The sequence below is a fragment of the Arvicola amphibius genome, chromosome 7 (assembly GCF_903992535.2).
Source record: "Arvicola amphibius chromosome 7, mArvAmp1.2, whole genome shotgun sequence".
Lineage (NCBI taxonomy): Eukaryota > Metazoa > Chordata > Mammalia > Rodentia > Cricetidae > Arvicola > Arvicola amphibius.
Window position 1 is genome coordinate 62,559,065 of NC_052053.1, and position 24,958 is coordinate 62,584,022.

At 41.8% G+C, this 24,958-nt stretch overlaps 1 protein-coding gene across 2 annotated transcripts in view; it reads right to left on the bottom strand.

Moving 5' to 3' along the window:
• Esyt2 (extended synaptotagmin 2) overlaps positions 1–19,352 on the bottom strand; it is a 110,660-nt gene extending 91,308 nt beyond the window's left edge. Inside the window, exon 1 of one of the 2 annotated variants that reach the window (XM_038336074.2) lies at positions 18,937–19,352. In XM_038336074.2, the coding sequence (XP_038192002.1) occupies positions 18,937–19,266 (330 nt within the window). In that variant the 5' untranslated portion in view covers positions 19,267–19,352. The remainder of the gene's footprint in view (positions 1–18,936) is intronic. The other variant, XM_038336075.2, reaches the window with a different exon arrangement.
• Positions 19,353–24,958: the final 5,606 nt, after the last annotated feature.

Consider the following 24,958-nt stretch of genomic DNA (forward strand, 5'->3'; position numbering starts at 1 on the left):
GAAGTCCAAGGTCCTCCCGTTCCATCCTGGTCTAAGAAGTTGAGGATCCAAACAGATTAGGTTTCCACACAGCCAGTATATGGAGTAGAATCATAACCCAGTGCCTTTGTCCTTGATATTTTCCACCCAAGCATGTCTCTGTAGGTAGTGACTGGATGTTCTACAATCATTTCTACAATTTTATTTCTTGGGGTTAGTGTCAGACCTGATATATTCAAGACTCTGTTTCACGGAATTAACCAACTTCAGATACCAGTTCCCCTTGGGTACCCAGGCAGAGAGAGACTGGCCTGGTGCAGGCTTTTGAAACCTGAAAGTCTACCCCCAGTGTCATACCTCCCACAACAAGGCCACACCTCCTGTGATGCTATTCTCACTTGTCAACTTAAAAGTATATCTAGAATTAAAACCCAAGCATCCTGGGCACACCTGTGAGGGATCTTTTCTTAATTAAATCATTTGAAGTGAGATGATTCACTTTTAATCTGAATCTTTTGATGTGGGAAGATCCACCTCTAATCTGGGCTACCAACCTTCTGCTGACAATCTATATATATATAGGAGGTTCTCTTTCTTTGCCTGCTTGCGTTCACTCACACTGGCAAATCCATTCCTTCATTGGCATTAGAGCCTACTTCTCTGAGATTCCCATGTATACTGAAGATCAGCTGGAATATCCAACCTCGCGGACTGAACAACTTCTGCATCCTTGAACTTTCTGTTGGTAGACTGTCATTGTTGGGTAAGCTGGACCACAGCTGGTAAGCCACTCTAATAAATCCCCTTTCTATATCTACAGATAGATTTATTCTATAAATTGTGTGCCTCTAGAAAAACTTAATTAATATACCTCCTAACCTCCTATCACGTCTGGTGATTAAACATTTAATTAATTAACTAATTTTTAAGCCTACGGGGACCATTTTCATTCAAACCACTTTTTTATTTTGGTTATTACAGGAATATAGTTGTCTTTAAAAATATTGTAGCAAAGTATGTGTAAGAAAAATGATCATTTTAACTGTATTACTGACATCAAATACACCCTACTTGTTAACTCTCAAACTCTGAGACAAACGGTTGAGGTGCCTATTTAACATCAAAATGGACCTGGTCACCAGGTTTTCCCTGCATTCCTCAGTTCTTACCTGTTACAGGTTATGGCTGGCATATCCAGCCCTCTACCCTGAACTCTCCAGCTCAGGGACTAGGCTGTTCTTCCCCCAGCTGCTCTTGCTTATATAATCCAGCCATTTTGGTTACCTGGCCTTTTTATCTACCTTTTACCTTCTTGTTCTCTTGGTTTGGCTTTCCCCTTTCTCCTCCCCACTCTCCTCACACAGCCTAGCTCTGTCTGGTCATGTTCACTCTGGACTCTCCCAGATGTCCCTGCCTCCGGCTATGATCTTCCTTCTATCTACAGTAAACTTTCTCCTCCATCATACCTAGGACCAGTCATGTCCTTTCTTCTTTTATTTTTTTTTCATTCATCTGGTGTTGAGACTGGGGATTAAACCAGGTCTTTTTCATTCACTACTATTTTGCAGTTCCTACCACAATCCATCTATAAGTCCTTTTCACCTTATCATTGCTCATTAATTTCAATCAAGTATTTCCTAAAACACAACAGAACCAAGAAAGTATTGCTAGAAGCCAAGAAATAGGTTATTGGTCTAATTCAGAACTCATCAGAAGAGCAACCAACAGACATCTAGTTCTCTATTTGGTCCTTAAAGAGTACCTACATGAGTCTTAATGGTGGAAGAGACCACCACCACTATAAATCCCAAATTATCTTTCATGTTGATTATATGTCACAAGTGAGTATGTAGTGAGACAATATATTCACAAAATTGTATACATACATGTGTACACACACACACACACACACACACACACACACACACACACCTCTGAAAACACTATTACGGGCTGTCCAAACAAGAAGGACTTGAGGTGCTAACTTCAGAGAAGGGGTTGTTGGAATGGTGATTCAGTATTCTGTGGCTACTCTCCACAGGTGTATGGTAAAAGGTTGAGATTTCTGGATAAATGAGGCTGAAACAGATAAGCTAAGAAAGGGACATCACAAAGACCAGAAGACAGGAACTTAAAAGTCTGGGGCTGCTGGGTCCAAATTCGTGGAGAGAGGAATAGAGAAGAAAGCTACCTTTCTAAAAAATAGAACTTTTGCAAGGTCTTGTATGGAGAAAGTGCAAAACAGAATCAGTGATGGAGGGGGGGATTAAGAACTTGTTGCTGACTCAGAGACCTCCAGCAGTGGCAACCTGGTGGAGGGGACACTTCCCTCGCAGTAGCAGGGCCTCCCAGTCACAGTCTGTGAGTTCATATGCACATCAGTCCCATAGAAGACACTGTTTTCTTGGAGTCATCCATCACCTCTGGCTTTTACAATCTTTCAGCACACTGTTTAAAGACCAAACCTATATTATCATAGGAACAGAAGAAGAAACCCAGTTTAAAGGCACACAAACTATTTTTTGACAAAGAGAAGAAAATTAGCCAAATATAAGGATAGAGATGCATTGAGGCATATAGAACATCAAATAGAAATGATCAGAAAAGAACTTCCCACATTATAAAATAGTCAAAATACTACATACAGAACAAAGAAAGGACCTTGAAAGCTGCAAGAGAGAAAGACCATGTCATATATAAGAAGCAGGTCCACAACATGAGCTCTACATTTTTCTCTGCTCCTCTCCCCTCTCCTTCAACCCTTTCCCAAGGTCTCCATGCTCCCAATTTACTCAGAAGATTTTGTCTTTTTCTACTACCCATGTAGATTAGATCTAAGTAAGTCTCTATTAGGGTCCTCATTGTGGTCTAGGTTCTCTGGGATTGTGAATTGTGGGCTGGTTTTCTTTGCTTTATGTTTATAAACCACCTATGAGTGAGTACATGTGATAATTGTCTTTCTGGGTCTAGAAGACACTCAAAATGTTGTCTTCTAGTTCCATCCATTTCCTGCAAATTTCAAGATGTTTTTTTTTTCTGCTGTGTACTACTCCATTGTGTAAATGTACCACATTTTCCTTATCCATTCTTCGGTTGAAGGACATTTAGATTGTTTCCAGGTTCTGGCTATGACAAACAATGCTGCTATGAACACAGTTGAGCACATGGCCTTGTGGCGCGATTGAGCATCCTTTCGATACATACCCAAAAGTGATATTACTGGTTCTTGAGGAAAGTTGTTTCCTATTTTTCTGAGAAATCGCCACACTGACTTCCAAAGAAGCTGTACCAGCTTGCATTCCGACCAGCAATACAGCAGTGTTCTCTTTTCCCCACAACCTCTCCAGCATAAGTTGTCATCAGTGTTTTTGATCTTGGTCATTCTTATAGGTGTAAGATGGAATCTCGGAGTTGTTTTGATTTGTGTTTTTCTGATGACTACAGATGTTGAACATTTCCTTAAGTGTCTTTTAGCCATTTTAGATTCCTCTGTTGAGAGTTCTCTGTTTAGATCTGTACTCTTTTTTTAAAAAAATTGGATTATGTGATCTTTTGGTGACCAAGTTCTTGAGTTCTCTGTATATTTTGGCAATCAGACATCTGTCTGATGTGGGGTTAGTAAAGATCTTTTCCCTTCATTTTGTCTTGTTGTCATTTTGTCTCGTTGACCATGTCCTTTGCTTTACAGAAACTTTTCGGTTTCAGGAGGTTCCAGTTATTAATCGTTTCTCTCAGTGTCTGTGCTACTGGGGTTATATTTAGGAAGTAGTCTCCTGTGCCAATGTGTTCAAGTGTACTTCCCACTTTCTCTTCTATGAGGTTCAGTGTGGTTGGTTTCATGTTGAGGTCTTTGATCACTTTGGCCCTGAGTTTTGTGCTTGATGAGAGATGTGGATCTATTTTCATTCTTCTTCATGTTGATATCCAGTTATGCCAGCACCATTTGCTGAATATGCTTTCCTTTTTCCATTTTATATTTTTAGCTTGTTGATCAAAAATCAGGTGTTTCTTAGGTGTGTGGATTATCAGGTTCTTATCAGTTTCTTTTGTCCTCTTGTCTGTTTTTATGCCAATTCCAGGCTGTTTTCATTACTGTAGCTCTGGTGTGGGAAGTACTTCTGTATATGTGTTACTTTTATTGGTTAATGGATAAAGAAGCCGCTTTGGCCTGCGATAGGGTAGAATAGAGCTAGGTGGGAAAACTAAGGTGAATATTGGGAGAAAGTAAGCAGAGTCAGAGAGAAACCATGAAGCTGCCACAGGAGACAAATGCTGGATGCCGAATGGAACCTTACTGGTAGCCCACAACCACGTGGCAATACACTGACTAATTGAAATGGGTTAATTTAAGATATGAGTTAATCATAAATATGCCTAAGTTACTAGGCCAAGCAGTGTTTTAATTAATACAGTCTCAGTGTGATTATTTCGGGTTTGGGTGGCTGGGAAACAAACGAGCAGCCTCAGTCTACAGTAGCTCTACTGTAGAGATTGAAGTCAGGGATAGTGATGTCTCCAGAAATTCCTTTATTGTACAGGATTGTGTTTGTTATCCTGTTTTTTTTTTTTTTACAATATGAAGTTGAGCATTGTTCTAATTATTCTTTATAATAAAAACTCAGAGTCAGATATTAGGGGGTGAAAGCTGAAGGGGCTATCCTGTCTCTACCAATCCTCAAACTGCTGCCTCAGACTATAGTGAGCTCCTATCTCCTCCCGCCTTATATTCCTCTCTCCACACAGCCATATCACTCCTGACTCCACCTCCCTAGTGGTGAAATTAAAGGCAAATGATCCCAACTGCTGGGATCACCTTTGTGTGAGCTCTGTTTCTTTTTTAGACTGGATCAATTTCGTGTAGCCCAAGGTAGCCTTGAACTAGAAGAGATCTGTCTGCCTGTCTCCTGAGTCCTGGTGTTAAAGGACTGTGCCACCAATGCCTGGCCCTAGTGGTTTACTAACGTGACTAGCTATACACTCTGATCTGCAGGCAAGCTTTGTTAGATCATTAACAAAATATTACTACACAAACCTACTAAAGTGAAAAGAAAAACAAACACCAAGTCCAGTTGGAATGGGACTGATGGAACAGGGGACCAAACCGGACTCTCTGAATGTGGCTGACGGTGGAGGAGGACTGAGAAACCAAGAACAACGGCGATGAGCATGAACTCTACAGCATGGATGGGCTCACTGTGAGCCTCGTCAGTTGGGTTGCTCACCTTCCTGGACTTAGGGGGAGCGGGGAGGACCTTGGACTTAACATAGTGAAGGGAACCCTGATGGCTCTTTGGCGTGGAGAGGGGCGGAGTGGGGGTATGGGTGGAAGGGAGGGGAGGGAAGGGGGAGGAGGAGGGGAGGAGATGAAAATTTTTAATAAAAAAATGAGGAAAAAAATAAAAATAGACAAAATATGTTTAGAAAAAAAGAACCCAAAAACTTCAGGGCTCCTAGGTTTCACTCTAGTTGAAGCGGGGAAGGAAGTAGCAAAGGGTATCTCTGTAATGAGAGAAGTGGCTCAGGCCACAGTCAAAGCTGTGACTGTCTGTGACTCAGGTGGTGGCCCCGAAACACATCTGCTTGCCTGTGCCTAGCATTTCAGCGAACTTTGCCTTATTCCAGCCTCACAGGGTATAGTCAGGCTCATTGAAATTCAGTATTCCTGTTGATAAACAAGTTATCCAAAAGCATAAAATTAGGAGGGGTGGATCTCTTTGAGGTATGGTTCACAAGGACCAGATCCAGAGTCTGAGCTCTTGGTCTATGCTGGCTGCTTCCAACAATTAGCAATGCATCCAAGGACACGGAACCAGCCATGTGGGCTAATACTTATAGAGAAAGACAAGACAATCCAGCAAGTCTCAGAAACCCTAAATCCACTATCATTTTATTGTGCTACATGGAACCACTATTTGATATGAGAACATTCTTGTTTTAAAAAAGTTTGATATCCTCATAAGTGGGTATTAGATGTAAAGCAAAGGATAACCACAATCCAGAGCCTCCAAAAAGCTAGGTAACAAGGAGGACCCTAAGAGGGACACAAGAATTGCCCTGGGAAGGGGAAATAGATGAGAACTCCTGGGTAAACTGGGGGCAGGGGAAAGGGGACAAACGGTGTGGGGTAGGGGTGAGAACATGAAGCATCAGGATGGCTTGGAGGAAGGATGGAGAGGGAGATCAATGAAAGAGATATCTTGATAGAGTGGGCCATTATAGGGCTAGGGAAAAACCTGGTGCCAGGGAAACTCCCAGGTAATGAAAAGGATGACCCCAACTAAGATTCCTAGCAATAGTCTTATTGGAGAAGGTGCCTGAACTGGCCTTTTGCAATCAGACTGATGACTTACCCTTGATGCGAAATGCATCAAATGGGGAGCACGCAATTCAAATAATCCCAAACTAACTCCAAATAGAGTATTCTAAGGCTTTTTTGGTTTGTTTTTTTGATTTTCGTTTTTGTTTTTTTGGTTTTTTTGTTTTTGTTATTATTAAAGGGAAACCTACAGATCGCAGTGTGGAGACAGGAATGGGGTCTGACATCCAGGTGTGGCTTGCAAGGAGAAGAGATAATGGTACCATTAGGGTTCCATGGCTTTTTGATACCCTAAGCCATGCCCCAACCTGGTTCAGCCTTTTAAAGGCCATTGGCTGAAGGAGGTTCCCCATCACCTCCCCCTTTTGTCTGTATAAGAGAGTTCCAAATCCAATACAAAACTATATACACTAAGAACAGATATTCATATAAAAATTACAATTACAACCACCATAAACAATATTAAGCAAAGAACATATACTAAATGTTTTAATAATCATTTTATCCTAAGGAGCCTAAGTCTCGTATTAGAAATGGCTTGGCTAGATCATAAGAGGAAGGTAACTATGACTATCTAATCTTCAACCCCATCGAAGGACTGAGACGGGAGATAATATTACTTGGGTAGGCAGAAAGTGCAACCAAGCAGCTTCTAAAATGTGCAGTAGATGACAGAGACAACTGACTACCTGGGCAATTACCCAAAGTCTCATTTGTAATGTTGAAGCAACCAACTTTAGCTAAGGCCTAGAAACCATTTGGGGGGGGGGCAGAAATTTTTTTTAAAACCATCTTACCCTGTCTGGCACCATGCACTTTGTCAGTGGTCAGGTATGGGCAGTTCCTTGCCTAATAGGTCCTTGCCATGGCTTTTTGGTACCCTAAGTCATGCCCCAACCTGGTTCAGCCTTTTAAAGGCCATTGGCTAAAGGAAGTTTCTCCATTAAACCCTAATTGTCATCATAGAACCTTCACCCCATAACTGATGGAAGCAGATGCAGAGATCCACAGCCAAGCACTGAGCCAAGCTCCAGAAGTCCAATTGAAGAGAGGGGGGAGGAATTATATGAGCAAGTGGGCTCAAGATCATGATGAGGAAACATAGAAACACAGCTGACCCGAGTTCATGGATGCTAACTGGCTCTAGACCAACAGCTAGGGAGTCTGTATGGGATTGACCTAGGCCCTGTACATGTGGGTGACCATTGTGTAGCTTAGTTTGTGTGTGGGGCCCCTAGTAGTGGGACCAGGATATGTCCATGGCACACGGGCTGACTTTTTGGAACTTATTTCCTATGGTGGGATGCCTTGCTCAGCCTTAATAATCTTGTTTTTCAAATGTCTTTATCAAACACTTAAACAGATGACAGTATTTTCATAAAACAGACAATATTCCAACAATAGCAGTCATAGTTCTGAAGATTAAAAAGATAATACCCACAAAATCATGTCCAATAGAGAAAGGAAGATACAGTGAAATGATGTCCTTTGTAAAACAAAGCACATACTTGCGTTGACAATTCTGCAGATTGATTAGCTAATCCTTACTTCCTGAATGTGGAATATTGCACACTAAGGACCCAAATTACCTACATGCATCTTTAGTCTCCTTAGGAACCATTAATTATCCATCTCTCTATCTCCAACAGCCTCTTGACTATTTTGGTTACTTTGTTATAACCTGTTTACTATATGTGTTTGATAATATAATTTAAGATCATATTTACTTCAAGGGTAGAAAACTTCATGTAATCACTATGTAACAGAGAGGATAAGAATGTCCTAAGTCTCTGTGGGTATTACAAGGAATTTTCAACAATTTGAATGAACATCCTCATGCAAATTCCTAGTAGAGATGGAGTCTGGAAGAATCTAGCCCTTTGTGAAGTGAGTTTCAAAGGTGGAAACTAGTTCTTCATTAGCAGGTGCCAAAATGTTTTTTAACTTATAAAAGTAGATGACAATTTAGGTTAGCAATTAATGCTCAGATACAGTAACCAACCAGTTATTCAAACTGGAAGCATCCAAACAGTACAAACACCTCTACCTCCATGTCCCAGATATTTCTTCATTACTTTGCTGCTTATGTTCCAGGTCAATTTAGGTGAGATTTTAGGTATCTACAGGCAGCTCATGTCCTTGCACCTGTAGCCTCTGAAGAAGTCAGGCATGATGGAACACACTGTAATCCGAGGTTCTCCAGAGGATGAAATAAAAGGATCACCTCAGCCAGGAGCTGAAGATTGGTAGGTACAACAAAATAAAACCCACCAAGAATGGGAGAGAGAGAGAGAGTAATGGATGAAAATAAAGGGAAGAGAGGAAAACAGCAGAGGAGAGGCAAGAGGATTGAAACTATGCAAAGCTCTCCCAAGAGACGTGGGTAGTTTTGAAATAAGTTATGAAAACATTTTTTTTTTGTAATTTTGAATCCAAAGGAAGATGCTACAGCTTTTGTTATTTATTAAAAACAACATAAGGGGGAAAAGGTTCATATAAGCACTTATACAGTGGAACATGCTATTCAGGATAACCTGAATGTGTTTCTTTCTGGGCCATGTTCACTTACGCCTGGTTCAAAGTAAACTATCTCTTACTTACTTTAGAACAACAGCTATTTTGTGTCAAAAATATATATACACACATATCACACACCCAAACATAGCAAGACTAAGAAGTGCCAGCCAAACACAGTAGCATACATCTATAATTCCAGACAGACAGAAGGCTGAAGCAGGACAATCACAAGTTCAAGGCCAGCCTGAGTTATACAGTGAGTTTAATGTCAGCATCTTAGCTCAAAAGAAAAACATCAATTTTAAAAGTGCTTGGTAAATACCTCAATGTAGGGAACTTAACTAATCTATAGGCAAGGTCCTGGGTTCAATCACTGTTACTACTAAAAATTGTGTTATCTGTACCTGTATATATAAATGGTTACCACTAATTAGGATTCTTTTCTCCCCTTGTTTATTTTTCTTGAAAGCTTGGAATGTTCTAGAATGAGGGTACATTCCTCTTACATCAGAAAAAATATGTTTTAAATACCTGTTTATCCATTAATGAATGTAATAAATAAAATACAAATGAACATTCGTTACAAATAATTTTGTTGCTCTATGATTAAACAACAACCACCACCCTTCAAGCTCAGTTTCAATTACACCATTACAAACATGTGAAGAAGCATGATGAATGCTACAGTGAAGCACAATTAATAAAAACTCAGACAGAGAAATTGGGGTTCAACCTGAAAGTCAGAAAAGCAAAGCCACTGCTCTTATATCGACCTCAGTCCAAAATGGTGGTCCCACCTTCAGGAATCTCAGAATGAGGTGTGTCTGAGAATTGTCTTCTCCCATTTTAATCCTCTCTAGTTCTGGGATTAAAGGCATGTACCACTACTGGCTGGTTTCTAAGGCAAACTAGTGTGGCTACTGGGATTAAAGGTCTGTGTGACCACTGCCTGGTTGTAGGCTGGCTAGTGTGGCTGTTTTACTCTCTGAACTTCAAGCAAGCTTTATTTATTAAAATAAAAATGAAATATTACTACATTTCCCCTTTTGTCTAAAATAAAAAGGCTGTAACCAATATAAGAAAAACTATATATAAGTACAATAACTATATATCATATATACAGGCAATAAATATATCAACAACATCTAGTCCATTTGCATTTGATAAATTCAGAGAAAATACTCCATATCTCTGTTGTATTCCTGTCTCACTTCAGCACTGCTAGGCCACACTAGTCCTGGAGTTCAGTAGCCAGGTACAAAATCACTTGAAGAGAGTACCTGTGAGAGGCGCACCTATAAGAGAATTTCACTTTGCACTGACACTTTCGCCTGCTGAACTAGATACTCAGAAGCACCCTAAACAAGAGTGTTTATAAAACACCCATAAGCATCCATAAGGAAAGACAATTAACAATAACATAGCATAAAATTAGACCAACCTGCACAGATCAATAAACATCAATACACCCTAGAATTTTAATTCTTGTCAAGAAAATATCTGTTTTGATGGGCAAACACGTTGGTTAATATCTGTAATCCTAACACTTGGTAGACTTAGGTGGAAGGTCTACTGTGAGTTCAAAGCCAACCTGGGTTACACAATGAGCTCCAGGCAGCCTGAACTACAAAGTAAGATCATCTCAAAAAGGAAATTAAAACAATTTGTTTTAAATCAGATTGATTTTAAGAGTACTGCTATTGCCTTAGTGAATGTACAAAATACCTTAAATAGCATTTTTTAAAAAGCATATACTTTATAAACTACCAGTTAATAAAAGGACTAGAAAAATCAGTAGTTCAAAGCCCAGAAAAATTGAACTTCTAAACCAGATTTTTTCCCCAAACAAATGATCTTTCATATACTTATCAACACAAATAGTAAAATACACAGCAATCTCACTCAGTTTATAATGTCAACTACCAATAAGGATAGTTAATTATGGACTATATTTCGCTATTTTTTAGATTTATTCTTTTTTATCTTTTGTGTGTTTTGTCTGAATGTATGTATGGGCATCTCTTTGAATGCCTGATGCCTAAGGAGGTCAGAAGGAGGCCTAGTGTCCAGCAGAACTGGAGTTACGGATAACTGTGAGACCATGTGGGTACTGGTCATCAAACCCAGACCCTCTGAAAGAACAAGTGCTCTTAATGTCTGAATCATCTTTCCAAGTTCTGAGCCGGGCGGTGGTGGCGCACGCCTTTAATCCCAGCACTCGGGAGGCAGAGGCAGGCGATCTCTGTGAGTTCGAGACCAGCCTGGTCTACAAGAGCTAGTTCCAGGACAGACTCCAAAGCCACAGAGAAACCCTGTCTCGAAAAACAAAACAAAAAACAAAACATCTTTCAAGTTCTGGATTATATATTTAATGTCTTTTCCCTGAATTAAAACATTAACTGTTTTAGGGCCAGAAATGTAAATCAGTGCTTGCCTAGGATCTATGACATCCTGGGCTTGAACCCTAGAACAACATAAGCCAGCATGGTGTTAAAACACCTGTAACATCAGTACACTGAGGGAGGAGGAAGATCCTCAGCTACACAGGGAATTTGATGCTAGTCTGATATACACAAAATCAGTCTCAAAACAAATAAGGAAACTAAGTAAATAAACCTTAATACTTTCACAACTGTTTTTAACTTTTACAAGACAAGAAAACCACAAAGGAGTTAAGGGAAAAACACTGATCAAAGGCTATAAAATTTCAGTTAGGAGAAATAAGTTCAAGAGATCTATTGTAGACCATGTTCACTACAGTTATTACAATTTTATGCATTCTTGTGCTAAAAGATTTTCTCACTATAAAGAAAACTTTGGTAAGATGAGAAGTAATACACAAAATAACTCAATGTAGCCACTGATCAGTGTATGCATATTTGAAAGCAGCATGCTGTGCATCATAAATGTATGCAGTTTTCATCAATTAAAAAAAACATACTGAGCATAGTGACTGTAACCACAGCACTTTTGAGTATGAGGCAGGATGATCATGAGTTTGAGGCCAGCCTGGGCTAAAAAGTCTGTTTCTTAACAAGAAGAAAAAAAAATGAATGAATAAACTAGGGCTGGCTTGGGAAACAAAAGTACCAATGCATAGTATGGCTTTTTAAAGCTCTGTCAGGTAATATTTCCTAGTTTAAGGCCTTGTCATATTCACTTTTGTATTACGAGGACCTAGCATATTTGGAGCACAGAACATCTCTCATAAGGTTAGTGTGATTGATGATTTGAATAATAATGACTAATATGTTTATTTGAATGCTTAATTCCCAGCTTAGTCCCCAGTTTGTGAAAGTGGGAAGAATTAGGAGGTGTGGCCGCAGTGAAGGAAATGTGTCACTGAAGGTGGACTTTGAGGTTTCAAAAATAGTCTATGTCATTCTGAGTTAATCCACCCCCATCCCCTCCCCACCTCATTTGCTCTCTCCCTCCCTCTCTCCATGCATCTTGTTTGTGGATCAGGATGTAAGCTCCCAGCTACTGCCTAATACCATACCTGCTTGCCTGCTGATACGCTCACTCTCTGCCATGATGGTCATGGACTCACCTTCTCAAATGATAAGCCCCCAATAAACTCTGTCTTCTGTCGTGCCTTGCTCATGATGTTTTATCCCAGCAATCGAAAAATATCTAAGACAGTTTGGTAAGTATGCTGGTTAGTTTTATGTCAACTTGACACAAGCTAGAGTTAACTGAAAGAAGGAAACCTCAACTGAGAAAACGCCTCCATAAAATCAAGCTGTAGGGCACTTTCTTAATTAGTGATGGATGAGAGAGAGCCAAGCCTATTGTGGGTAGCTCCAATCTGGGCTGTGGTCCTGGGTTCAGTAAGTAAGTAGACTGAGCAAGACATGATAAACTGTTGTGACTCTCCTCCATCAATAAAGAGGCAGTAAGCAGCATTTCTCCATGGCCTTTGCTTTAGCTCTTGAGTCCAGGTACCTGCCTCAACTGTTTTGATGATAAACTGCTATATTGATCTGTGAGTGAAAAAAAAACCTTTTTCTTCCCCAAGTTGCTTTTGGCCATGTTTTATTACAGCAATAGTTACCCTAAGTAAGACAGTAATAAATGAATCCAAAGGCAACAGTTTTAAAGGCAAGCCCTACCCATAAACTGAGCTAGTTCCTTCGAATGTAAGCTATTCTAGAAAAATAAATGGCCTAATTTTAAAAATTATAGAACTTGGTGCTGGGGAAACAGCTCAGTAGTTAACAATATTCATTAACTGTTCTTCCAGATGACCCATGTTTTATTCCTAACATTCATATGGAAGTTCAAAATCAACTCCAGTTCTGGGGGATCTGATACCCTCTTCTGTCTTCTGCAGGCATCAAAAACACACGTTGTACATGCATTACCATCATAGATATAAAATTAAAATTAATTATAGGACTTTAAAGTAAATAAATAGGGACTAGGGATAAAGCTGGGCAGTTAAGAGCACTTGCTGCCTTTGCAAAGGACCTGGGTTTGGTTCCCAGCACCCATATGGCAACTGACAAACATCTGTAACTAGAGTGTCTATAAAACCCTCTCTGGAACACTGTACATAAATGTACTTACATATGTGCAGACAAAACATTCTAACACATTTAACTAAAAATAAATCCTTTTCAAACGCTTCTAAGAAATAAAATAAAGTATAAGTAAGTAAAGAAAAATCAAATGATAGCAAAATCAGGAAAAAATATCTGTAAATAAAATTGAGGGGGAAAAAAGACCTTTGGCAAAGACCATTACAGAGACAGAAGCACTTTCTTAAGAACTATATTGCTTGGACTGAGGATATGGCTCAGCATTTAAGAGCACTGACAGCTTTTCCAGACAACCTGGGTTTGATTCCCAGCATCCACATACTGGCTAATGACCTTCTGCAACTCCAGTTCCAAAGGAATCCATTGGCTTCTTAGGTCATTGCCAGTGGGTGATACAGACATACATGTTAGCAAAACACCATACACATAAAATTAAATAAATATCAAAAAAAAGAACACAAGGTTACTAACAGACAGTAAGCTCACAGAAGTAAATGGGAACTGTGTAACTGAAAAGAGCAGGATGTGTACTTCTGGCTATACAATGTACAGGACACAACAATCCAAGTATTACTTTGCCTGGAAGCTTTCTAGACTCTAAAGCAGCATATGAAATGAGCCTGAAGCATGCTATAATTTTCCTTTTCTGACTTCACAAGCTTACATCTGAGCACACTACCATTTCTCCTGCCATGCCCAAGTTCTGCATGTCTACGGAATGTGGGATTATTTTTGATCAGGTATCTGCAAATTGCCAGAAATGTCTGGGAAAACTCAAGAAAGGAACATTTCTCCTCTTCAGTTTTTAGAGCCTACGTGGAGTTGAGTGGAAGCACGTCTGCTCCTACTACTAAAGTCTGAGCAGGTCCACTGGAGGCCTTCTTCTCCTCATTCCGAAGAGTGTGGGAGAGTCTAGTAGGAGCACTGTGTTCCGCAGTTTTTAGGGCCTGAGCAGGGTCAATGCGAGTACTGCTGGCTGTCATTACTTGGTCTACTGACCACTTTCTATCACAGGAAGAACTTAATAGATCTGTTGTGGGATATTTGTACATAATGTTCAAAATGTATTACTGTGATTGGTGTGATAAAAAGCTGAACAGCCAATAGCTAAGCAGGAGGTATATGTGGGATTTCCAGGGAGAGAAAGGAAGAAGAAGAGGAATCTAGGTGCACAGGATCTGCTAAGAAGACATGGAGGGAGTTGGACATATGAAATGAAAAAAGGGCAAAAAGCCACATGGTAAAACATAGATTAATAAAAATGGGTTAAATTAAGTTATAAGAACTAATTAGAAAGAAGCCTAAACTATAGGCCAAAATTTCATAATTAATTAATAAGTCTCTGTCATTATTTGTTGGCTGATGGCCGAGAAACTACCACTACATAGATCTCAGCACAGGTACCCCAAAGAAGGGGGCCCAAAAATACAACTTATAATTGTTTTCCATCACTGCCTTCCTTGACACGTGGGGCTTCTGTCTCACAGAACATGCCGTGATTTCTATCGTTCACATCCAATCCCATGTTCACACAGTCTTAGACCCACTCCCCTTACTTTGCAAAAAACCTTCCCTGGTCCTTTTTCAAATCGTATGCCTACCTACTAGCTTGTCAGTGACATGCACCTGGAAGGAATATAAATGTGAAGACAGGTTGATTTTTACACCAAATCATAACATTTTGGCAAAGTTCCTCTGGGACAGAATTATGGAAATTAAGAGAGATGCTTTAATAAACTGTTAACCAAATGCAAAAGGCCACACACAGTACATCATAAAATTACAGGTACACATTTCAACCTCCAGGCTAGATTTATAGATATGTTTCATAAAGTATGTTACTCATAACTATAAATAAAGTACTCATATGATCTAAGTCCCATCTTTAAACTGAGCATAATATTAATCTGAAATACAAACACAACTGAAGCCTGAACATACAGGTTGATGGATACATACTGGTAAATTTAAATTTATTGTAGTTAAACAATAATCAAGGCATTTACCAATTACTTTTAAGAAACCTCAGGATACTATGTTCTAAGTTACTAGAACATTTAGAAAACATGGTAATGCAATGCAATTGTCACAGCCTGTACTACTTAGACATAACCAGGTGTGAATATAAAGAAGAAACTCAGGATGAGTACCTGTATCTCATCCTCAGTGCTAAGGAGTGCTCAGATTACACACGCCTTTAATCTCACACTCAGGAGGCAGAGGCAGGTGGATCTCTGTGAATTCAAGGCCAACCTGGTCTACAGAGCAACTTCCAGGATAGACTCCAAAGCTATACAGAGAAACCCTGTCTCGAAAAAACAAAAACAAAATGTAAATTCTACACCAGTCTGATACAAGTATCATAAAACTTTTTGAAAGTACCAAGAAAGCCTTTGTTCTTTCTTTACATGAGACTACCATGCATTTTAAAATTTATTTTAATCTAGCATGCCAGAGAGGGTTTTAGATACATAGGAACACTAGTTACAGATGTTTGTCAGTTGCCATATGGGTGCTGGGAACCAAACCCAGGTCCTTTGCAGTGCTCTTAACTGCCCAGCCATATCCCTAGTCCCTATTTACTTATTTTAAAGTCCTATAATTAATGTTATGTCTATGAGTGTAATGCATGTACGACATGTGTTTTTGATGCCTGCAGCAGACATAAAGACTATAAGTATTATATGTTTGGCTAGAGTTACCTTCTCCTAAACTTCCAGAACAACACTGGGAAGAAAGTTGTCTCCCTTTGAAGTTGTACACAATAGCACAGAAGAACATATCTAATGAAACAGACTGTTTCAAGTCCCAATTGTCCAAATATCTGAGTAGTAAAAGAACAACTTTCTTTACAGGTTAAGCAGCACTGTACAGAACAGGTTGATGTTTCTATATACTTGCAGCCATAATGTCAGTTATCTACTGGCAGGAGGAAAAGCAGCAAAGAATTACACTTTACCAAGCTGTGAGTTTTCATATAAAAATACAAGTGCAGCCCTGCCCAATTCCTATGCCCAGCTTACATTGTCAGTTTGCTAAATAAAATGCTGTGGGTGAACGAGACTAGAAGTTGATAGCATATTAGCTAATGTTTTCTCACGTTTCCACTCCATGAGGAATCATAGTCATCATGTACAGTTCTTGGCATGTACAACTTGTTCAAGATAAAATATCACCCCAATATCCAGAACCCCCAGAAACCAGATAAGCATGATAGCACATACTTGATATCCCACCACTTCGTGGCTGAGGCAGGATGATCAACCTTGGCCACAGAGTAAGACCTTGTCTCCAAACAACCAAGCAAAAAACAAAAATATGCAATATGCAGGGTGTTGTCAATATAGGTCTGTGGTAGACCGCTACTATCAGGCAGGAAGCTGTAAATCTGTCTCCAACACAGCAAGAAGAAAACAATTTTAAAAAACTGGCCAAATACAATTTTTCCATTAAAAATTTAGTTCATTATGGCAGCAACTGTATTTTATTTTCCTTGTAAAAATACTTGCAGTATTTAAAAGCTAGTTTTAAAAGCTAGTTTATGTCAGTTGCTCAATAATCAAGTATTTCTGAAATTCGGCACCACCCTGCTCCTAAAGATTTCAGTCTTATTTGTGCTGTTTGGTCATTCAACTACTACGGTTTTTACAAGCTTTCTGACAGCACTTAAATCAGTGTAGCAGAGACAAGATACCCAACAGCATTCCAAAGGGCACCGTTTCTTGTTTTTTCTCACCTTCGCCATTCTAACTTCCTGTTTTTCATGCATTGCTTTACTGCCAGCTAGATGTTGTGCCATACCAGTAACTTTCATTTCCCAAGCACTGCTGGCCTACACATCTACCGCGCAACCGAGTTTTCAGTTCGGAGGGTACCTCACTATCAGAGTGTTCTGACAGGGTACCTCACTATCGGAGTGTTCTGACAGGGTACCTCACTATCGGAGTGTTCTGACAGGGTACCTCACTATCGGAGTGTTCTGACAGGGTACCTCACTATCGGAGTGTTCTGACAGGGTACCTCACTATCGGAGTGTTCTGACAGGGTACCTCACTATCGGAGTGTTCTGACAGGGTACCTCACTATCGGAGTATTGGCTCCAATTGCTATCTATCATCACCAAATATTACCTATTGTGTTCCTCTTGATTTTTGGAAACCCCTGCTTTTTAATTATTATTTTTGGATAGTTGTACCATATATTCCATATGTCTCCTAGCTGAAAAGAGGGAACATTTTCCAGGCACTCTCTCCACTAAAACCTCCTCTTTCTTCCCTCTAAAACTCACATTGTCTACTTCCACAAAAGACGTAGACATTAAGCCTAATGGATGCATCATTTATCTCTGAATACGCACTATTTCCTTTTATCTGAAACCGTGACACTAGCTCCTTGCTAAGAATGACAGTGGTGGAAAAAAGATACAGCCAGCTCCAATAGGTTCAAATACTCAATAAGTAAGTAGAAAGTTACTTTAGGAAAAAAAATAAAACTAATAATGTCCCCCTACATATGTTCACACTGGATCTAGAAAGATCATAGCAAAGTACTAAGTCTTACATCTGGTGTTTTTAAAAATGAAACAGATTTCAGTTATTCTAACATAAGCTTTCCAGGAACACTTCAGCCGTGTCAGGCACAACTAAGAAATGAAGGAATCTTCTTGAATTTAGGATTAACTTCTTCCCACATTGGATTTCACTACTTTTTTTTTTTTTTTTTTTTTTTTTTTTTTTTTTTTTTTTTTTTTTGGTTTTTCGAGACAGTTTCTCTGTGGCTTTGGAGCCTGTCCTGGAACTAGCTCTTGTAGACCAGGCTGGCCTCGAACTCACAGAGATCCGTCTGCCTCTGCCTCCCGAGTGCTGGGATTAAAGGCGTGCGCCACCACCGCCCGGCGGATTTCACTACTTTTTAAATCAGAAACGAGAATCTGGACGTTTCCAGGCCTGTAGCGCCGCGCTGGCAAAAGGTTTGCAGAAACACTTGGCTAGGGAAAACAGATTAGCATCGCTCATGGCCCCTTAAGGTAGGGTTCAGGGCGGTAGTCACTGCCAGCGGGAGGGGAGGAAAAGGCCGAGCAAATGGCAATGACTAATACGGCCAAGTTAGGAAGTATTCACTACCTGCGCACTTCTGCTAGCGACGGAGTTAGGGGGAAGCCTGGAAGAGGACTGAGAGCAGATGACCAGGACAGCTCGCCCTCGATGAGGGTGGGTGGGGATAGCGGCGAAGATACCTGACTTAGGCCGGGGAGGTGGGTGCGCTGACACGAAGTGGGACCCAGACGCAGGCCCTTCGCTGAGGACCAGGGTAGGCCACGGCAGTCAGGAGCCCCGAGGAAAGCAGCTGGCGGAGAGGGCTGCCAGGGCGTGGACACCCACTTTAGGTAGACAGACAGCAGGAAAGGAGGCGGACTGCTAAGCTCACACACCTGACTTTGGTCCGGGTCCAGGTTGTGCGGACCCCGGATGGGGCCGAGATTTGGGGCAAATGGTGCGGACACCTCACTTGGGCTGAAGCCCGAGTCCCCACCCATCACCGAGGAGGGAAAATAGGTGGTGCGGACCTGGGGGCAACACTCACCCAGGCGGGCAGATCGCAGGCGCGCACCCCCAGGCGCACGGCTCGCTCCTCGTCCTCCAACAGCTCCAGCGCCCGGCACAGGCGGCTGGCCTTGAGGCCGCGGCTCCGGCGGCACCAGGCGAGAAGCCCGAGGGCCAGCAGCACCCAGCTGAAGCTCAGCCCCAGGTAGCCGAGGGCGTACACCGGCAGCAGCAGCGCAAAGCTGCGCGCGAGCTGCCCCAGCAGCCCCGGCAAGTCCACGCTCAGCGCGCTGCCCGGGGCCTCGGACTCAGAGCGGCCCCCCGCCCGGCCGGCCCCGGCCTCCGGGCCCTCGTCCCCCAAGCCGCTCATCGCCAGCCGGGCAGCTCACTCCTCCCTGCGGAGGCGAAGGAGGCACTCCCACAGACCGCAGGTCGCCCCACCCCGCGCGCCAGCGCCCCTCTGGGGGGGGCGGGGGGGGACAGCGGGCGCCAGCGCTCCAGTCCGCCGAAGGGCGGGACTGATGTCATCACCGTGCGCAAGGCCCTCCTCCACCAGAGTCCTCTCCCGAGGGGTGGTCTCGTTCAGGCGGAGCTTGCGTTGGGTGACATCATCACCGTGCGCCTGACCCTTTCGCGCCGGGATCCGGGGACAGTTTGTACCGAGAGAGGACGGGACGGGCGTGGTGCCACACGCCCTAACCCCGCCCACTCGCCAGGGACCTCGGAAAAGAACCGCGGGCAGCGAGTGGACCGTGCGTGTGTCACGCGCGGCGGCCCCGCCCTCGCTCTAGTGGCCACGCGAAGGCAGCTGCGCTGCAGCTCTGCGTCCGGGGTGGGTCGCGGGCGGCTCCACCTCGCCAGACGGGCTCCTCCCCCTAACCTGTGGGGCGCGTCCCTCTGCGCTCGGAGAGGGGGGGCTACACGCTGCGACCTGGCTGGGTGGGAGCTCGGGGCGCCAGGCGTGGCCTTACGGGAGGGATGCTTGAAAAATGCATTGTTCCCGGCGGGCTGGAAAGCGAGCGGGCGCAGTTGGCCTCGTAGCGGAGTACTGGGCATTTCCGGACTCTAGCCAACAACTCCTTGCTGCTCCTGGCTCCTTGGCAGACAACTTAAACTTATAAATGCCTAGGGTAAGGAGGAGGACGAGAACTTTGTGCCTCCAGGAATAAAATTTGCCCTGCGGCCTTACAGTGTGCTGACGCCTCAGGTCTGAGGTTCCCAAACCCTGGCCCCAGTGAGCTTAGGAAAACAGTTCTCCCGCAGATTTAAAAACAACAGCCGGGATCCCAGCTCTCGGGAGGGAGAGGCAGGCCTGGTCTACAAGAGCGAGTTCCAGGACAGACACCAAAAACTACAGAGAAACCTTGTCTCAAATAATAATAATGATAAGCAGCCAGAGACAAAGTTATATTTGTTGTGTGACATCCCCGCGCCTCGTTATTTAAGACCAAACTCTTAGGAAACATATGTGAAGCAGCTTTTGGTCGGGGGAAAGCCGTCTCCGTTAAAGTTTGCTGAAGAGGAGCTGGAGAGAAGGCCCAGAAGTAAGATTGCACAGTTCCATTCCCAGCATCCATACCTGGCTTCTCACAGTGCCCTTATCTCCAACTCCATGGGATCTAACAGCTCTGGTCCCAGCAAGCGCTGTATTCATGTGCACAGACACACATAGGCATAATTTTTAAGAAAAATTTCCAGAAGGATAACTTATAACTGTGATTGAGAAATGTTGCAGATCCAGAGTCAAGTTATCTTAGGCTGTATTTCTTACCTCAATAGCCTTTCTTTGCCTATCTCATGTGTCTGATCTAACATCCTTGTGATTAAGGTTAAAAAAAAAAAAAAAACTTTTTGCAACGTATTAAAAACCACCCGCTTCCACATACACAAAAGCTATCAATGTCATTAGATAGTATCTAACGCCTACAGAAATTTTTTTAAAAATCCACTTTTCTGTAACCTGATGTTTTTGATTCAGCAATGTATTTGAAAAATGATTTATGTGATAGGTACTGAATGAATAAACAAATGCAAAGTCACCTGTGAAAGACTCTCCCCTGCATATGTGTGGATATGTATTATAGCATTTCAGAGGCATGCCATATTCTAGAGGTGACAGTAGTCTGATGAGCAAAGGGCAAAGGGCAATAACCAAGCAAGGTGTCTTGGAGTACTGTTGCTGTGAACAGACACCATGACCACCACAATAACTCTTAAAAAGGAAAGCATGTAATTTGAGCTGGCTTACAGGTTCAGAGGTTTAGTACATTGTCATCGTGGTGGGGACCATTGCAGGATACAGGCAGATGTGGTGCTAGAGAAGTAGCTGAGAGTTCTACATCTGGATCTACAGAGAGCAGGAAGAGAGAGACTCTGGGCTTGTAATGGGCTTTTCAAAACCTCAAAGACCACCCCCAATAACACACTTCCTCCAGCAAACCCAACCTTCTAATCTTTTCAAATACTGCCACTCCCTGGTGATCAAGGATTCAAATCAATGAACCTATGGGGACCATTCTTATTCAAACCAACACACAAGTTAAGGAATTTTTTCTTCTCTTTCCACTTTATTTTGTTTGTCTTCACATGAAATTACATCATATAAACTACAAATATGCAAAATAGCGAATGGCAACCCATTTCCTCTACATAGAAAATTAGTGCTCTTCATGCTGCTAAGTTTTAATAACATCAAAATAAGTGATATCCCAGAATGGAGAAATGGCTCAGTGGTTAAGAGTGCTTGCTACTCAGAACTGAGTTCCCAGCACCCATATTAAACAGCATACAGCAGCCTGTATGTAACTCCAGCTCCAAGGAATCCTGAAGGAGTATGCTCTACTCCCAAACCAGCACCCTAAAATAGACCCAAGGCTCCAGGAAGGTTAATGCAGCTACCCTTTACATATTCTGGAGTCCAGAGGTTACAAAAACAGGCTATTTGATTTATCTCCCCTCACAGTTTTGAAAATCTGTTTATCTAGAAAAACAGTTTCTGGGTCCAGAGAAGCCATGCTCTTACCCTGTCCCTACTCTCAAAGGCAAACCCCCCTCAGACTCTGAGCTGTGCTCTCTCTTGCACCCTGGTTGTGGTGCCACTTGGTCTTGAGGTATACCCCTCAGAGCAATAAGTTTTTTCTTGCCACTCAGTTCAATATGAGTGATATTTTTGTTTTGTTTGGCTTTTCTGAGACAGGTTTTTTGTTTTATTTTTTGGGTTATTTTTGTTAGTGTGTGTGTGTGTGTGTGTGTGTGTGTGTGTGTAGTTCTGGCATTATAGGAAACCGCTTACTGGTTTCTGACTGCTCAGCCCTGCAATAATCACACAGAAACTGGATTATTTAAATCACTGCTTGGCCCATTAGCTCTAGCTTCTCATTGGCTAACTCTTACATATTAATTTAACCCATTTCTATTAATCTGTGTATCGCCACAAGGCTTTGGCTTACCCGCTACAGTTCTGGCGTCTGTCTCTGGCAGGGTACATGGCTTCTCTCTGACTCTGTCTCATTTCTCCCAGCATTCTGTTTAGTGTCCCCACCCCACCTCTATTCCACTATAGCTCTGCTATAGGCCCAAAGCAGTTTCTTTACTCATTAACCAATAAAAGCAACACATAGAAGAACCTCTCACACCACTCTGGCTGTTCTGGAACTCGCTCTGTAGATCAGACTGGCCTTGATCTCAGAAGTTCACCTGCCTCTGCCTCCTGAGAGCTGAAATTATAGCCATGCACCACCACTGCTTAACTGAGTGTTCGTTCTTTCATTATGTTATACTCATTTAATTTTTTTCTTCTTTGAAGTAATTAGTTTTTGAAATTATAATTACATCACTCCTTCCCTTTCCTCCAATCCCTCCTGTGCTTCCTTCTGTGCCTTCTCTAAAATTCATAGCTTCTTCTGTAATTGTTGTTCCACACACAAGGATCATATATATGATATATGTGTATACAAGACATATATTGAATTTATCCATATAATGTATGTATATGTATATTGTATGTATATGATTTTAGAGTTAACATCTTGGTACTGGTTAGCCAAATGGGGACCAACAGATCTTCTGACATCTGGGCATACCCCCACACACAGTGCATATACTTACTTAGACACATATGCACACATTTTTTTTTTAAAGTAATTCCCTTGGTAACACAAGAAGGAGCAGAAAGGAACCTATTTAAATTTTATGGTCTTTGACCTAAAGGCACATGTTTGGACTTTGTATAAAGACTTCTGTGAACATGCCAGAACCATAAAATAATTCACAGTGGGGATTGGAGAGATGACTCAGAGGTTAAGAACACTGGCTCCTCCTCCAGAGGTCCTGAGTTCAATTCCCAGCAACCACATGGTGGCTTAAACCATCTATAAAGATATCTGGAACCCTCTGGTGTGCAGTCATACATGCAGACAAAACACTGTATGCAAAATAAATAAATAAAATAAATAAATATATCTTTAAAAAATGTACGGTATGCTCTCTATATGAAAAATTTCTCTCATCTGCTTCCTTCTGCTTTTCTTTCTCCGTACAAACGAAGTCATAGAAACTAGAATTTCCATTTTCTAAGGCAAATCATAAGAATTAGAACGTCTTTTCCTCAAAGCAAGGCATGAAGTCTAGAAAGTTACACTGACTTGCATGTCTGATTAGATATTACAAAGTACAATGTCAGAAGGTATCCTACCCCATACGTGAATGGAGGACACGCTACATAGGGATGCTAAAACTAATCTGAATAGGGCTTGCTGTGGCTCAACTTAGTCTGTTCCTACTGGAGAATAACCGTTTTGTCCAATCATAATGGTAAATAGTTGTCCATGCTGCATTGAGCTCAAGTTTAAAAAAAAAGAATGATAGTTCACTCTCCATATTTCAGTTTTTTGTTTTGAAGGCTCTGTGATGTGTAAAACTATGATCATGTATATGTGATTATCTTTTCTACTGTTGCTTGCTTGGGGTATAAGGTTGCTGCTAGCCTTGACCCTTGCTGATGGGGAAGAAACAGATCATTCCCCCCCCCCTTTTTAAAATCTCTACAGCCCAGAACCACAAACACTATTATTATTCCTCTGATTCTGTGATTTTCTTCTTTCTTCCTTCCTTCTTTTCTTCATCCCTTTTTTTTTTGCTTGCTTGCTTGCTTTTTTAATACAGCCAAGCCTTCTTAAACATCCTACCTGCCTTCTTAAATTGGTTTATGTGGTTTGTAGCCAGAATATTAAAAAAGGGGGGCCACGTTCGTTCTTACTGTGATTGTTAAAAACACACATTGATCTATTGCTATCTTATTTACTTCTGTGTTGTTGTAAAGAGACACCACAACTAAGGCAACTTATAAATTAGTTTCAGAGAGTGAGTCCGTGATCATCATGGCAGTGAGCATGGCAGCAGGCTGGCAGGCACACATGATGCTGGAACAGTAGCTGAGAACTCAAACCTATTCACAGGCACAAGGCAGAGAGAGAGCACACTAACTAGGATTGGCAAGGGCTTTGGAATTGCAGAGCTTACCCCGAGTGGCACACCTCCTCCAACAATGCAGTACCTCCCATTCTATCCAAAACAGTTCCACCAACTAGGGACCACGTATTCAAACGTAGCAGCCTATGGGCCAACCTCATTCAGACACTACAGTTGATGTCCCTCTAATGCTCTATTCTTTTTTTTCCAATATTTATTTATTTATTGTGTATACAGTGTTCTGTCTGCGTGTGTGCCCAGAAGAGGGCAGCAGACCCCATTACAGATGGCTGTGAGCCACCACGTGGTTGCTGGGAATTGAACTCAGGACCTTTGGAAGAGCAGGCAATGCTCTTAACCGCTGAGCCATCTCTCCAGCCCCTAATGCTCTATTCTTTTTTTTTTTTTTTTTTTTTTTTTTTTTTTGGTTTTTCGAGACAGGGTTTCTCTGCAGCTTTTTTAGAGCCTGTCCTGGACTCTATTCTTTAAAAGTTACTTAGAGTCAAGGTGTGGTAGCACATGACTATAATCCCAGCACTCAGGAAGTAGAGGCAGCGTAATCTCTGTAAATTGTGGTCTACAAAGCAAGCTCT